This window comes from Apostichopus japonicus, chromosome 13, assembly GCF_037975245.1.
Source record: "Apostichopus japonicus isolate 1M-3 chromosome 13, ASM3797524v1, whole genome shotgun sequence".
NCBI lineage: Eukaryota > Metazoa > Echinodermata > Holothuroidea > Aspidochirotida > Stichopodidae > Apostichopus > Apostichopus japonicus.
The window spans coordinates 21,117,536-21,132,095 of record NC_092573.1 but is presented as its reverse complement, the minus strand read 5'-3'; the positions used below and the strand labels follow the sequence as shown (position 1 = coordinate 21,132,095).

General features: G+C 36.7%; 1 protein-coding gene across 3 annotated transcripts in view; it reads right to left on the bottom strand.

Moving 5' to 3' along the window:
• Positions 1-834: 834 nt before the first annotated feature.
• Positions 835-14,560, bottom strand: part of LOC139978673 (arrestin domain-containing protein 3-like) — a 41,118-nt gene continuing 27,392 nt past the window's right edge. The window contains exons 5-10 of one of the 3 annotated variants that reach the window (XM_071989063.1): positions 14,194-14,296; positions 11,607-11,863; positions 10,512-10,668; positions 9,091-9,242; positions 7,812-7,876; positions 835-7,178 (exon numbers count right to left, since the gene is read on the bottom strand). In XM_071989063.1, coding sequence (XP_071845164.1) covers positions 7,847-7,876; positions 9,091-9,242; positions 10,512-10,668; positions 11,607-11,863; positions 14,194-14,296 — 699 coding nt within the window. In that variant the 3' untranslated portion in view covers positions 835-7,178; positions 7,812-7,846. The other 2 variants (XM_071989062.1, XM_071989064.1) reach the window with 2 other exon arrangements.

The following is a 14,560-nucleotide window of genomic DNA, read 5'->3' as shown; positions in this document are numbered from 1 at the left end:
GAAAAGAATGAAATCACGGAGAATGTTTAATTATCTGCCTAAGAGTTGAACTTCTCTTTTTAAATAATCCACAAAGCAGATCTTTATATATCTAAATATTTCATGTAAAAGATACCTCAGTGTTATCTTGTTCCATGTGTACTTTGTTCGGTAAAGATTAAATCATTCCGAATTCCACCAAATCAACACTTTCAAGCACGGGCTGAAAGGTAGTGGATTAATTCCCTTGTACACATAGTGTACAACCGTAATTTCACAGTTCGTTTGGGTCAGTGGAATATTGAAACAAACCCCAAAATAACAAACCCTCCCTTCTTTCCCCGCCAACCCCCCTCCTCCTCCCCTGTCCATCAATGACAGTACAAAATTGTGAGGGCGGGATTTTCTTTCCCCGTAGTACAAAGAAAAAACAAAACAACATAAAAACTCAACACGGCACTGCTATTTTTTTCACGTTTTCTTCAGAACGCACCATACAAAAGAGAAGCGATTAGGCGATATGAAATGTCTGCGCATGCGTATTTAACAATTGACATACCTTTTTTGTTTTTTTTTACTTTGTTGTTCTATACCTATAGCGACATTTACAAACATGACCCGTTAGTACACCATCTGCTACACATGCACGAAGCAGGTAACAGAATATAATAACGCTCGCCGATTTCTTAATAACAAAGCATAGACAATAAAAGTGGCAACACCTGTGTTAAAAGTATATATATAGCTGTTGATTTATAGTAAGCAAAGTTTGCTCTCTATTGCACAAGGGGTTTATATAAAAAATAACGGAGAAAATGGAAAAAGAAAGATAAGTTACTTAGATTAGATACGATATGTGATTAAAAAAAAACGTAATACAACATATCTTAAAAATATAGTATTTATTGAATGTCATACGAATTTTACCAAAAATACGGTTTGATACGCATGTCACTTTCTGGACAGACAAGAAAAACTAGCAACAACATTCGTCTCCGTTTTCGAATTTTGAGTTGAGGTTTTTGATACGTTTCGTAGGGTCGAGCACAAAGAGAGAGCACAAACTTATAGTGTACTGATGATAGCGTACACACACATTTAAACTTATTAAACAAAACAATCTACAAGATTTAAAGAAATCTTAACATCTTTAAGGAATCATATTCCTGCAATAAGTAAGCTTCTTAGTATTTGCAGATCCAAACGATAGATGATCCCCCCCCCCTCAATTCACCACTCAGGCCTCCTACGTTGCTTTGATACCTCCCTCCCCTCCCCTCCCCTTCACTTCACCCCCAACCCCTCTCACTTCTCAAAGCAGCCACATCTTTCAATAAAATCTTCCATACTGACAAGACAAAATTAGAAGCAAAACTTACTGCTTTAAGTCAGATGTTCTGTGAATTTCTAATCCTCCACCCCCCTCCCAACCCATGCCCCCTCATCCTTTCCTTCACCATTATAAAACCCACGTCTCTAAATTCAATGTGTTACCATGCATAAGCCTACATAAAAAATGGCTAGGCACTACTACCAATTTCCAATAGCGATATATCTGAATATGAAAATACTGAAAAGCAACTGTTTTTACAAAACCATTTTCATCTCTATGTAATGAATGCTGAAGAAAAAGTCTCAAAGAATTCCCCACGAAAAGCAAGCAATCTGCTAGAGAAGGGCAAAATATTGTTTTACCAGGTGGTTGTGCGTTATCTCGAAAACAAGTTAAAGACTGACAAATATTTGCAACGTTGAAAATACATCTATCCCCATCGTCATTCCTCATGTAAATTTGGCCTGTCTCTCACAGATGGCGTTCAATACTAAGTAAAAAATGTGAAAGAAATCATGAATTTGAAGTAAATTCTTTTGTGATTATCGACTGACAAAAGAACCGACATATGTTTTGGAATAAAATTAATTCCATGAGTTCCAAATTTCAGTCTACTGTTAACCGTTATACTGTTGCATTTATGTTGTAAGAGTGTATTAATCAAACAATGCACCCTCTTAAAACCCTCGTTTTTCTTTTCTTTTTTGAGTGCCAAAACTTTTGTATCCTGATATATTCTTGTAAGTCTATTGTGAATTTTGGATACCCTTTCATCATGAATTCTAACAAGTCGCTTGATTTCAAGGTCAAGTTGTAAACATTTAAAGTACATTTTCCAGACTCCAAATGAGTAGTAGATTCCCCCCCCCCCCTCCCCGACTCATATTATCAAATCTACGGACAAAAACATCACCGTTGCTAAAGTGGTAACTGTAGACATGTAGGTATGCCTCTAATCCATCTGCTCCAAAGAAACAACAGGACTAATATTTTGAGCAAGCTGACAACAAAAGATTATAGCCAGAAAATACATTTTTCAAAGGACTGAAATTTTTGTTATTTTCCCCTTCTCTAGCAGACAGTCACAAAATACTGTTTAGCTCCATCTTAAAGCCAGCTTTAGTAACAGATTGATGTCACAGTTGCCTTATCTCTTTCTGTTTTTTAAATCTTTCCATATAAATTTCCATATCATAACATTCTTTGAAAAAGTACTAGTATGCAGCAATATCTATACAAATGCTGCCTCTTTAACCATAATAAACATTCATCCTTTGCTTTATTCAAATTTTTTGCATATGGAAGCAATAAATTTACATAAATCCTGCTTTATGACATGCAAAAGAGCTGTCAAAGATGATCAAAAGTTTCTTGGCAAATTATTTTTTGAAAGTATTTAAAACCATGCATGATTGATAATTATTTGAGTTGGGGTGAGTAGAAATCTTTGCAATGTTAAAGCAGCTGGATGTGTTACACTATTACGTTATCAATGAATATTCATGAAAATTACACAATTCGTTACTGGTCCGTTACATAATCATAGATTCTAATTATCAATATCTCAATGTGGGAGGAGACTTTATGAAGCCGACAAAACCAGTATTCTTTTCTTCAGATTTCTTTGGATAATATATTTAGGATACAGAACACAAACTTGAGATATTTTGTTTCAAAATTGAAAATACTTCACTTGCAAGACATTTTAGTAAACATTTATGATTAAACTACAACACTTGTTGCACAAATTTTGGAAATTTTATGAAAAACTTTGACAATAACAATAATACAACTAGTACCAACAAATATGACCAAACATTAAATCTTTATCTACCTATGGAAAAAGATGGAAACAAAAGGAAATTAAATTGGTCACTCTCATTTACAAATTTGCTTTTCTAAGATAAATGAAGTACTCTGACCAGCAGTAGTATTCATCCCCCCCCTAAACCACCCCTCTATCCATAATACCCCCAACCACCCCCATCCACATTCTCTCTGCCAACCAAATTCCTCTTTTATCAGTCCAACTCCATCATTAACACTTACATCCAACCTTATACCTCTGTGTTCAGTGTTTCCATAACAACAACGATAACCTCCGCCCCCCCCCACCCCATGCCGTGTTGCTACCTTACATGGCATCTATAAGCATCCTTATCAACATAGCACCCTGCACTGTTCAACAATGGACTTCAATACTCAGCTATCCCACGTAAGACTAAAACAAACAGCTATCCAAAGCTATCAGCAATGAATAATAATCATTCTTCGTTAATACAAAGCCCTTTCTTATCAGGAAAGGCAACAATTGCTAAAACAAAGAGAAGAAAAACTTGTAAGAAACATTGATATCATGTTAACTGAGGGTGGTACAAAACTTACAAAAGACAATTACAGGATGAAAGTAATTATTCTTGATTCATATCCCTACTTACTCTTGATAACCCCAAAAATAAATAAATATATTCTATGCAGCTTTTTGAGATGGCTCCCCAAACTATCAATCAACTCTCAGGAATTCCAATATTCTAACGAGAGAAATTTCCTTGTTTTTTTTTTTTGGGGGGGGGGGGGACTTTCAGGAACCAGATATGTATGAACATCTAGATAGAATCAAGTCAATTTTATTAATTGTAACATTTTCTGAAGTTGTTGAGGCAGCTTTGCATTTCACAAAGGAATTCTAGTTTTCCATAAAATATGAGATTTATATATATTTTCCAAAATAGAACTGTTAAATTTAACAAAACTGTTTTGACACTACAACATATTGCAGCAGCATATAGCTAACATTGGTCAATCAGAAGATTAAAAAAAGAAAGAAGAAATTTAGTATTCTTGGAAAGGACAAATTGACATTTTGCAAAAGCACTAATTGATTTACAGTTTGATCCATTGCATCCAATCTTTATGTAAAATTAATATAAAATAAAAGGTTCAACTACTGCCACCAAATTTGCCAAAAAAAAAAAATAGAAAAAATACTATGAAATTATTCCTTCAATATATATTATCACTTAGCATCAATTTGTTTGATGAACATTCATCATTTTCTATTACAGACCAATTCATTACTACTAGGTCTTTTATATGTTATCATTTCTGATCAAATTTGTACTTCCAAAATATTTTTCAAATTCAATTATTTTCCACTCACTTTTTGGTCTTTATAAACTGGTCTTCCCAGTAACTGTTCATCAATTCTTGAGCAGCAAAAAGAAAATTGTGTGGAAAGCATTTTAAGCATATATGATTTTGGTCTTTACAAACATCTCTAAAAGGAATGAAATATACACAAAGCATCCACCTTTTTCGATACTTTCAAATTCAGAACTTGTTCACTAAAATTTTCAATATTTTGTGCCAGTTTATTATTTGTGAAAATGCAATTTGAAGGTTTCAGTACAGAGATCTTAATGTCCAAGATATTCGGATAAATTGATGATATCTCAAAAAATCTCAAAAAGTGAGCTAAAAAAATACCACGATTTGAGATATTTATCCCTACAACTTGATCTTTCTATAAAAGCTGTGTAATCAGGTGCATGCAGAGTGAATGAATAATCCCCCCTTATCTCATTAATGGTATCATCTTGAGGTTAAAGGTCACAACAAGGCCTGGACAAGAAAAAGGAAAAATTAGGGAAACATTCAACACGGTGCTATTTTCAAGATGGAGCAGTTGGTTAGAACAAGGAAGGTGATGGGGAACATAACAAGTTTCTTTAAATGTACACAGTAGGAAAAGTAACTATTCCATAAAGACCTTCAAACATATCGAGGTCAAAGTTCACAGAAAGCCGAGACATCATTGCGGATAATATGAAAGAGGAATTGAGATTATAGATTATATAATAAGGAATAATATACAACGACGACAAGGACGAAAAAAAATACATGTTTGAAACCATGTATTTCGATATTGCAAAAAACGGGGAAATGTTTGGGAAGCTTAAGAGTACAAATTTACTTGTTATAATGCACATTCCTGGCAAGTCTTCTCTAATAAATTTTTGTGCTGACATTTAGATTTGTTAATGGCTAAACTGCCACTTATACAGCCGACTTATCTATCAAGCACTATTGGGTAACATCTGACCCCCCCCCCCAAAAAAAACAAAACAAAACAAAACAAAACAATATATAAATGTACGAACCTACGCTTTAACAAAAAAGGTTAGTAAACCTAACGCTGAAACAATTTTGCTGGCTATAAAATATGCTAGAAAGAGCCAGGATGGTCACCTGTAACAACACAATCCTCAATAAGAAGGCTTGTCTGACACTAACAATGATATCCGAAGTACCACAGGTGATACCACAGGTGTATCGAATGAAACAATAATATTACAAATAGCATATACTGATTCATATCCTTGTCACTTATTAAAAGGCATTTTATTTGCTGTACTCATTGGTCTCCTAGAAATTTCTCTAGAAATTCTTCTCTTAAAATTATTCTGAAGTTACACTCAAAAAAAAAAATCACCAAAGAGAGCAACCCAAAAATTGTACCTGTAAAACTTGACCAAAAAGAAAATGGCTCATTACTTCAATCCAAAGACCTGAGTTTGACTGAGAATTGGTATTTGGTATTGGAACCTGTGTTGTTTAAGGGTGGTGCCTTTCACAAACCTATGTCAAATTTAATATTTCTGATTACACTGAGAAGAAACACTAGCAACAAATAAGCCTTTTACCACCAAAAACTCCTGATAAATATTTATTTCTTGATTAATATTCAATGATAAAAAAATTAAAGGAGGCAGAAAAAATAATTTCAAACTAATACCATCCCTGTTCCCCCTGCCCACCCCCATGACTGAAATATGAAATATATCAAAAATATTTTCAACAGCTTTTTCAACTCATCAGGTGAAAGTAGGAATTGAGCCTTAGACTTTATGTCCTAGACACAATTCAATCTCATTGGGCATTGGTCTTGTTTCTGAATTTTAATAGCACTCTATCGATGTTTGCAATCTGTCGATTAGCAATTTCTTAACTTTTATCTGCACATTTCAAAAAGTTCTGTTATTGTCCTAGATAACTCCTCAAATTGCCAAGTTTTGTAACGTGGAAAAATGAAAGAAGAATTTGTGATAATCACAACAGCGAAAAACTGATTAAACCAGTTTACTCATTGGAACAACAGGTCCAGTGAAACATGTCACCAGAGTTTGCAAATATATGTAAGGATTAGGTAAACTGGCTATGAAATTGTCGTAGGTTATCGGCAGATGTTTTGCTTTAAGAATTATTACTTACAAGACTTTTTGAAGTATTCCACATTTGGTGCGAGACTACGACAACACGGAAGTTGGACTTTAGACATTCACGCAGCAAAGAAAACCCTTTATGTTGAATGTACAACTGAGTGCTTAACTTCTTAGAAAGTCATGACAAGTTTACCAAGATCCCTTCAGTGAAACAGAAGCCAAATAATTCATGACTTTATCTATCGGTACATTGCATGTGACAAGCGACTTTGCATTACCAGGTTTCACAGTCATCCCATACGCTTGTTAAACCAGACTGGAGTAGAAATTTCTGATAAATTCAACAATAGTAGGATACAAAAGAAAGAAATATATATAAAGATATTTATATATGAAAACTCCTCAAGTTAAGAAAACTACTCGTTCCGTAAAAGATTTGGCAGATTTTCGTGTCAGCGGTTCGAGCATGGATGTATCTCGACAGTTGACCTATGCTCTCTGGTACGTTCAAATTCTTCTGAAAGACCATCGCCCCCTTCAAACTTCGCCAGAAAGGATCTCTGAGAGACAGGAAATTAGATTCATACGATGGCTGGTGGTAGTTGAGATGAAGAGGGTCCCGGCGTGTAGGTGTGAGGGTCCAGCTAGGAGGAGATGACAAAAAGCAAAAGAAGTCTGAGGACTCACCCTCCACTCAGTTCCATTTTTTTGAACAGCACGGTTCTTGATTTTAGGATTGGTTTACAGGACTGCAGAAATGTCTGTCAGACCTAACTCACCAGACTTTAAAGTTTGTTAAAAAGGAGAATAAGGCGAAAGTATAAAGGATTGTTTGATGTTTATAAAAGTGACTGAAAAAGAGTGCGTTGCTCAACAAGTGTTGTATGTATATGTATATGTATGTATGTATGTATATTAGATCCTCCTGCAAGCAGGAACTTGGGAAGAAGCCTCATTGGCTTATCAAAGCCGCAAGCTGACCGAAGTCAGTCTCTTACATTCATATTTAACGTCCATGATTATGAATTGTTAATTGTCAACAACTATGTAACTGGACGACATACATTAATCTGGGAGTGACTCGAACCGGGGACCTTATGATTGAAAGGCACCGGCGTTAACCACTGAGCATTGTTGTTGCACTGAAATTTAGTTATGAATACTTTTTAAGGACTTTATGAAAAAAAAAATTAAAATTAAAACACCCACAAAATTAAGTTTTTAAAGAAACATGATCAAACCCTGAATTGGCCTGACTTGTTGTGAAATGATCGTACATGCAGGACACCAGTGTCATAGTTCAGGTCACGTTTCAGATATTTCCGTTTGTGTTAAGACCACCCTGTGGGAAATTAACATTCATTGTGCATGTTAAAAAAGGTATTTTAAAGGTATTTCCAAACAACCACAAATGAATTATAACCTACCTACTGTACCTACGTACATTATAAAACTGACTGGTTTATATATTTACGAGTGACCTGCTTACCTGTCTCCTCACAACCTTTGCACCGCATTCTACCGTGGCTAGTCTGCCCTGGTAATCTTTTAACACTGTGCACCCTCAGTGACTGGTCATACCCGGTCAATGCCGGGTACCGACTGTACAGTACGGTCATTGATCGTTGCGAGATATTACAGTATTTATTTACACTATAGAGTATACACACTTTCATTATAATAAGGTACCAACCACTCAGAAGAATGATGTGGCTGAGGGTGCACAGTGTTAAAAGATTACCAGGGCATACTGTACTAGACACTGTAGAATGCGGTGCAAAGGTTGTTAGGAGACAGGTACGCGGGGAACGAAGTAAATACACACAATTCACTCAACAGTTCATCTGTTTTGCCCCAAACATACTAGACTGACCACTAATCAGGTATTGTTACGCTTTAAAGGAGACACGGTTACCATTATTAGTCCTTGTGATAGAGATCACTAGTGATCAATAAACTTCCTTAAACAGATCTGAAAATTCTTATTCCATTTTGGAGAGAAATCACAAATTTTAAATGTTCTCTTCATGCACAAAATGGTAGACTTGAGTAAGTCTAAATATGAACACATTAAGCCACATGTTGTATGAATCTGGAATGGGATTATTTATTTAACTGCAATGTTTGGTTTTAGTATTAAACAGAGATATGGGTATTGCAAATGTCTCAGGACCTGATATTGGCATTGAGTTCAGTTGTCACGGGAACAACTGCCCATCTGGACGAATCCCTGATGCACTCTCTTAGATTAGATTAGATTAGATCAACTTTATTAAACCACAAGGGTAATAGCATGCTCATATAAAACAGGATATGAGATACAAACATCAAAATATGAAAACCTAAAACGTACAGTATCAAACAATTGTAAGAATATGAAAACATAAGACATTTTTAAACATGCAGTAAAACAATATAAAAAGCTCAGGACAATGGCAAGAGAGTTCAGTCGGAACAGAAGAAACAGCCAGAGGAGATCTAATGTGGCTCTACACCAGTTTCAAACTTAAAAGCAAGATCATCTGCACAGAAAACTTTGTCTCTATGGAAACCTACCGGTGAATATGGAGGGGGTGGCTGTCTGAATTCGTAGTTGTTGACGTAGGCGTACATCGGGGTAAACATCATGTCACCGGTCATCTCGGGGCCATCCTCATCATCTCTGATATAAACCCCACCGAAGACGCACTCTGCGTAACATGGTGGCGCTATGATGTCAATGTCAGAGCAAAAAGAAAAGAAAGGAAAATCAAATGTAGTAGTACATTATGTAGTAGTACATAGTACGTGTAAAATGCCCTTGCATTCTGTCATAGGCGCTGGCCGGTGGTCAAGTTAGGGTGTAAAACGCTGGACTACAGAAAAGTTATAGATGCGCGGTCTAAGTGTTTGCTCCGCTCTACAGCCAAGTGAGCCGACAAGTTTCTTTCACAGATGGGCGCATTTAAATTAAAAAGTAACAGAGTACAGCGTCGAGGAGATAAAGTGTTTCTTATCCGAGTCAGGTCATGCGTGCTAAACATTCGAAGTAGACATTTAGAGGTGTTTAGTTTAAGAATGAAAGAAGTGCACAATAAACAGACATTTTTAACATATAACTTAGATATTGTCTATTTATATCATAATCTCCCAAAACCTGACTGGTTTAGACAACTTAATGGAACTCAATCATGACCAACGTGCCACGCCCTTCATGTTGTCTGATATAATCCAAAACGATTCTGTGAAGACGATCGCAAAATTAGGATAACCATGCAGACAGGGATGCTCGAAATCTCTCAAAAATGCTTAAAAGCTTTTTGGGTGAATTAAAACCAATTTGGTAAGTTTACTCTAGCATATCTAGAACTTGTTTGCATCAATGCAAGTTCCAGTAAATGACCAACGTAAAACTGACAGAGAAATTTTCCAATTCACCAATAAATTTCCAGTCAGGTCTTCATACATTTTACATATATATGTATATGTATATGTATATATATATATATATATAAATATATATATAAATGAAAATCGTAAAGAGTTGGCAAATCAAGAACAGTGAAAAAACTTCCAGCCTCCACCGGGATTCGAACCCGGGCCTCCCGCTCTGTACGCGGACATCCTAACCAACTAGGCTATGGACGCTGATATTTATATACCCTTCCTGCCAAATTCTGGGTTGTATCAAATTAAATTGTCATGCAGTCCTTGGTTTAACAGTATGCAAGGTACTTTGGTTTCTGACGGGCATCCCGACGACCCCTTCCTCCCGCCCTCCCCCATTCACCACCAGCAAATAAATGACTATATTGGGACTGCCGCCAACCAAGGCCTGAATGGTTCAGTTGGTACAGCTCAGGGCTTGGAGCCCTGGGGTCATTGGTTCCAATTCTGATCCATCCATCAATTTCTATGCTCATTTTCAAGTCCTTTTTACTTTAATTAGTACCACTATGGTCAGTTACTTTACATTCAATAATGAACATCTTTCTTACCTTCCAAGACTGGAGGTGGTTGTGTTATCCCTTGGTATTCCATATCCATTGTGAGAGGATCAAAGGGTGAGTATGGAGGTGCTCTGAGGGGAACCGTCCCGATCACCACAGGGAGATGAAGGTAGAGATTCATTGCACCAGTAATATCTAAACAAATCTGTAACAGTAAAAGACATAACAGAACGTGAGAAGAAATTTACATATCTCAGTCAATTTGGATAGATGATAATAATCGTCAGCATTGGGTGCTGCACACAGTAAATACATTTTAAAGATTTGGCCCTGGGATTAGTGACTGGGAAAGACTAGAGGAAGACTAGGGGAGGACTAGGGGAAGACTACAGAAAGACTAGGGCAAGAATAGGAAAAGACTAGGGGAATACTAGGGGATGACTAGGGGAAGACTAGGGGAGAAACACAGAAAGACTAGGGGAGACTAGGGGAGGAAGACAGAAAAACTGGGGTAAGACTACAGAAAGACTAGAGAAATACTATGGGGACTACAGAAAGATAAGGGGAGGAGTACAAAAAGACTAGGGAGGGACGAGGGGAAGACTAGGAGAGGATGTGAAGGCTGAAGGATACTGGAAGAAGCTTAAGGAGATAGGAGAAGGAGGATGCAGATGATACTGGGTAAAGCCAGAGGAGGCAGAGTCAGGTAGCAAGGAGGCAGCAGAAGTGGGCTTTTCCTGCAGAAAAAAGGAATTACCATAACAACATCAACAGATTCAACAAATATTTTAATTGTTCCCCCACAGACCTCCTCTGCAGCCTCTTTACCCTAACTCTTACTAATGCATAAATCCCCCCAACATCACAGCCTAGCCTGTAGCTACAAGGCCCAAAAATTTAGGGCATCTTTTCCAACACTAGTTCACGAATAAACAGTTTTGGAAGTTTCCAAAAGTGGTGACTTTCAGGTGAACTACCGACTAATAAGTTGAAAGATATTCCATAATTAGCTCATACTCAGACTCTTAGATTTTTGGCTCCAGACTGATTTCAGAGACAGCTTACATACAGTCAGTATCTTGCTTCTAACATATTCAAACATATATAAAAACCTTGAAACAAAACCGAAAGCAGAGGACTTACGGTAAGAAAGTACTCTAGACGTATGATACCACAATTGGAGAGAGTTGGAGTGATTGGAGGAATTTTTAAAAGTTTGTTGTTCCAAGGTTCCGTCCGTCTACCTCGTATCCTGCTACCCTGCAAACTGGCAACCGCATTCCGAACGGATCTCGATTTGCCGTCGGCGTAAAATGTGGTCCGTTGGTACAACGTCGCACCCGGTTTCAGTCTGCGACCTGAACCGTTTTGGAATTCGCCTGAGATTGCGATCGACTCACCTGGACGGACAACGGTTTATAGAAAGAACAACAATTTAAGTATTTGTTTATCAAGTGTAGTAGTTGTTATGTGAGTTGCAGATAAAACTACAGGAGAAGCAAATTACCCTAAAGTGAACATCTTTCCCTTTAATGCCATAAACATACTTACGAGGAATGAAATTATACTGCACAAAAATGTCACCTAAAAGGGTAACATTTTATCTGTTGCCCAATGTCATAGTGCATAATGAACACATTTTAGTTAGTTACACTCTGCTTAAATGACCAAATTTTAAACCATTCACGATGAAAGAAAAACCGATTTTGAAAAGTGCATTTCAGAAAGAAGGGATGGGTAAGAGCAAAGTGAAGTGAATTAATCATGAAGGACTTTTATAAGATTAGACATCGACTGATGTACCACAAGTATCAAACAAAAATTGGAAAATAAATTTTATTTTAACATTGTCACTGAATTGTTTCAAATTGATTTTCATTTCACAAGTATGACCCAAAAAATATGGAAATTTAATTATTTAACATTTTCACTGAAATATTTTCATTGATTTTCATTTCAACATTTTTTTTTTTGTGAAGCGCTTTGATACTTTTCGTGATTTCACTGAAATGTTTCCATTGATTTTCATTTTCAAATTAACCACTGAGTTCTTATCGAAAGACACATACACCGTGTACTAGATTTCAAAACGTCTGTTTTACTCAAGCAACGCCACGTAGACAGACACACTCTGGGTATATCAACACTCAATACCGTGTTGGCTAGAAAATGGCACCGAAGTGAAGTAAATCATAATGAAATCGCCAGATGTTTGTCTTTGACAACGCGATTAATATGAAGGTTAACCCATACATGTGAGAAAGTTAATATTCCAACCACGAGATGATGATGATGTGGAGGAGGGTAGGCGACAGAGTCAGGTAATTATCGTTCAGGCTTGCAGATGACAAACAAGAACGATCCAACATGTCAGATGGTCATAGCCACTTAGGGTTTTTCATAAACAGTCATAAATCCTGCTATAAATGGTACCATTCAGTGGCAATTAGAATTTTGCATTCATTGTCAAGAAAGTGTTATTAAAATTAGAAAGGGCTTTATTCTTTTCATACATTTTTTAATGTGGCTAGATGAAAAGTACGAAGTTTGAACAATCAGGCAAGATGGGAAAATGGGGACAATCAGAGCAGGAGGGAATTAAACTGGGTCTGTAATGTTGCAAATTAGCTGAATAAAATCCTCTGTGATGAAATCAACAGGAACTTCATTACTTACAGTATGCTTAATGCCCTTCATTTCTTTACAGGGATATTCATGTCAAAAGTTAAAAATATACAGATAAATATATAGGAAATTAGAAATGCATTGGTCCAAACTGGTGTTTGCAAGACATTTAATACACAAAATTTGAAGTCCTGTATTTTGTCTCATGAAATTGGATCGCCAGATTCCCGACACTTTGCCGTGTCTTTTTATATTTTACGGGAGCAATTATCAGACATGTGGAATGAGGAGGGTTAATTCACTAGTATGTGAGGGGTGAACAGTGCTCATGTTGTGGGGAGAGGTGGGGGGAGGTGGGGAGAGGTTAGTGAGAAAGCAAAGAAAAAGCTAGGGATTCAGTAATAACTTATCCAGCTTCAGGGGCTGGAGGTCTTTGGTCCACTTTTCTCTTGACTTGGAATTGGCATCGGACTCAGGCCGTATTGGACTGGGACTCAGGATAGGTGTACTAGGTGACTATACAGCCCTATCTCCAAGCATATCAAACCTTGCCTGTGCTGGGCTTGGAAAGCTGACCTACTGTATTTAAGCATTCAATTTTCAACATGAAACATATTATCCACAGTAGATTTTGTCACAGTATTTTTATATTTTTTTTATTATAATTTTTATATTTTTTTTATTATTGTTATCTTTAATGAGGGTAGTCCTGCTCAGTGCAGAAGCACTGCTTTCCAGAAGAGCCCTCGAAATATATGACATCATATCTATTTTTGATCAATGCAGAAACAAAATAACTATATGAATGATATGAAAGATAAGATTCTACCCCACAGCTGATTGTTCAATCTGCAAATTGGACACAATTAAATTTTTATATTACTTTTGGACTTTTAGTATTAAGCCTACTGACATTGCAAGCAGCAAAGTATAGTACTGTTACAGCTATTTATCATAAATACACAGAATCAATGTGGAGTGAGGAGGAGGAGTATGTGCGTTTTGGGGAGTAAATTCTCAGTAATGCAGCAAAACAATAATTGTCGAGAGCCTATCTTGAACCTTGAACTTTGTCATGAAGTTAACTCATGATGAAGTATTCTACCTGGACAATATCCTTTTCTGTCTGTCCGTATTGACATGCTGATGTTACCGGCCACACAGAGACCGCAGCAAACTGTCTTCTCCTGGTATCCTGACTGAGGACTCTGTGAAATGAAGAAAGAAAAGGGTATGACATACCAAACCAACATATCATATCATATTATATAGTAACGTTATATACAGTAACATACTGTAACCATACTGTATGATAGCACAACAAAACACAGCATCACACCACATCATATCATCAGGCGCGGCGGAACGGAAAAATTATTGGGGGGGCTAATGTGTGGAGACTATCTAAGCGGAGCGCCACCATCGGTTGGCGCGGAGCGTACAAGAAAATTTGGGTTTTTTTCAAACCCCCA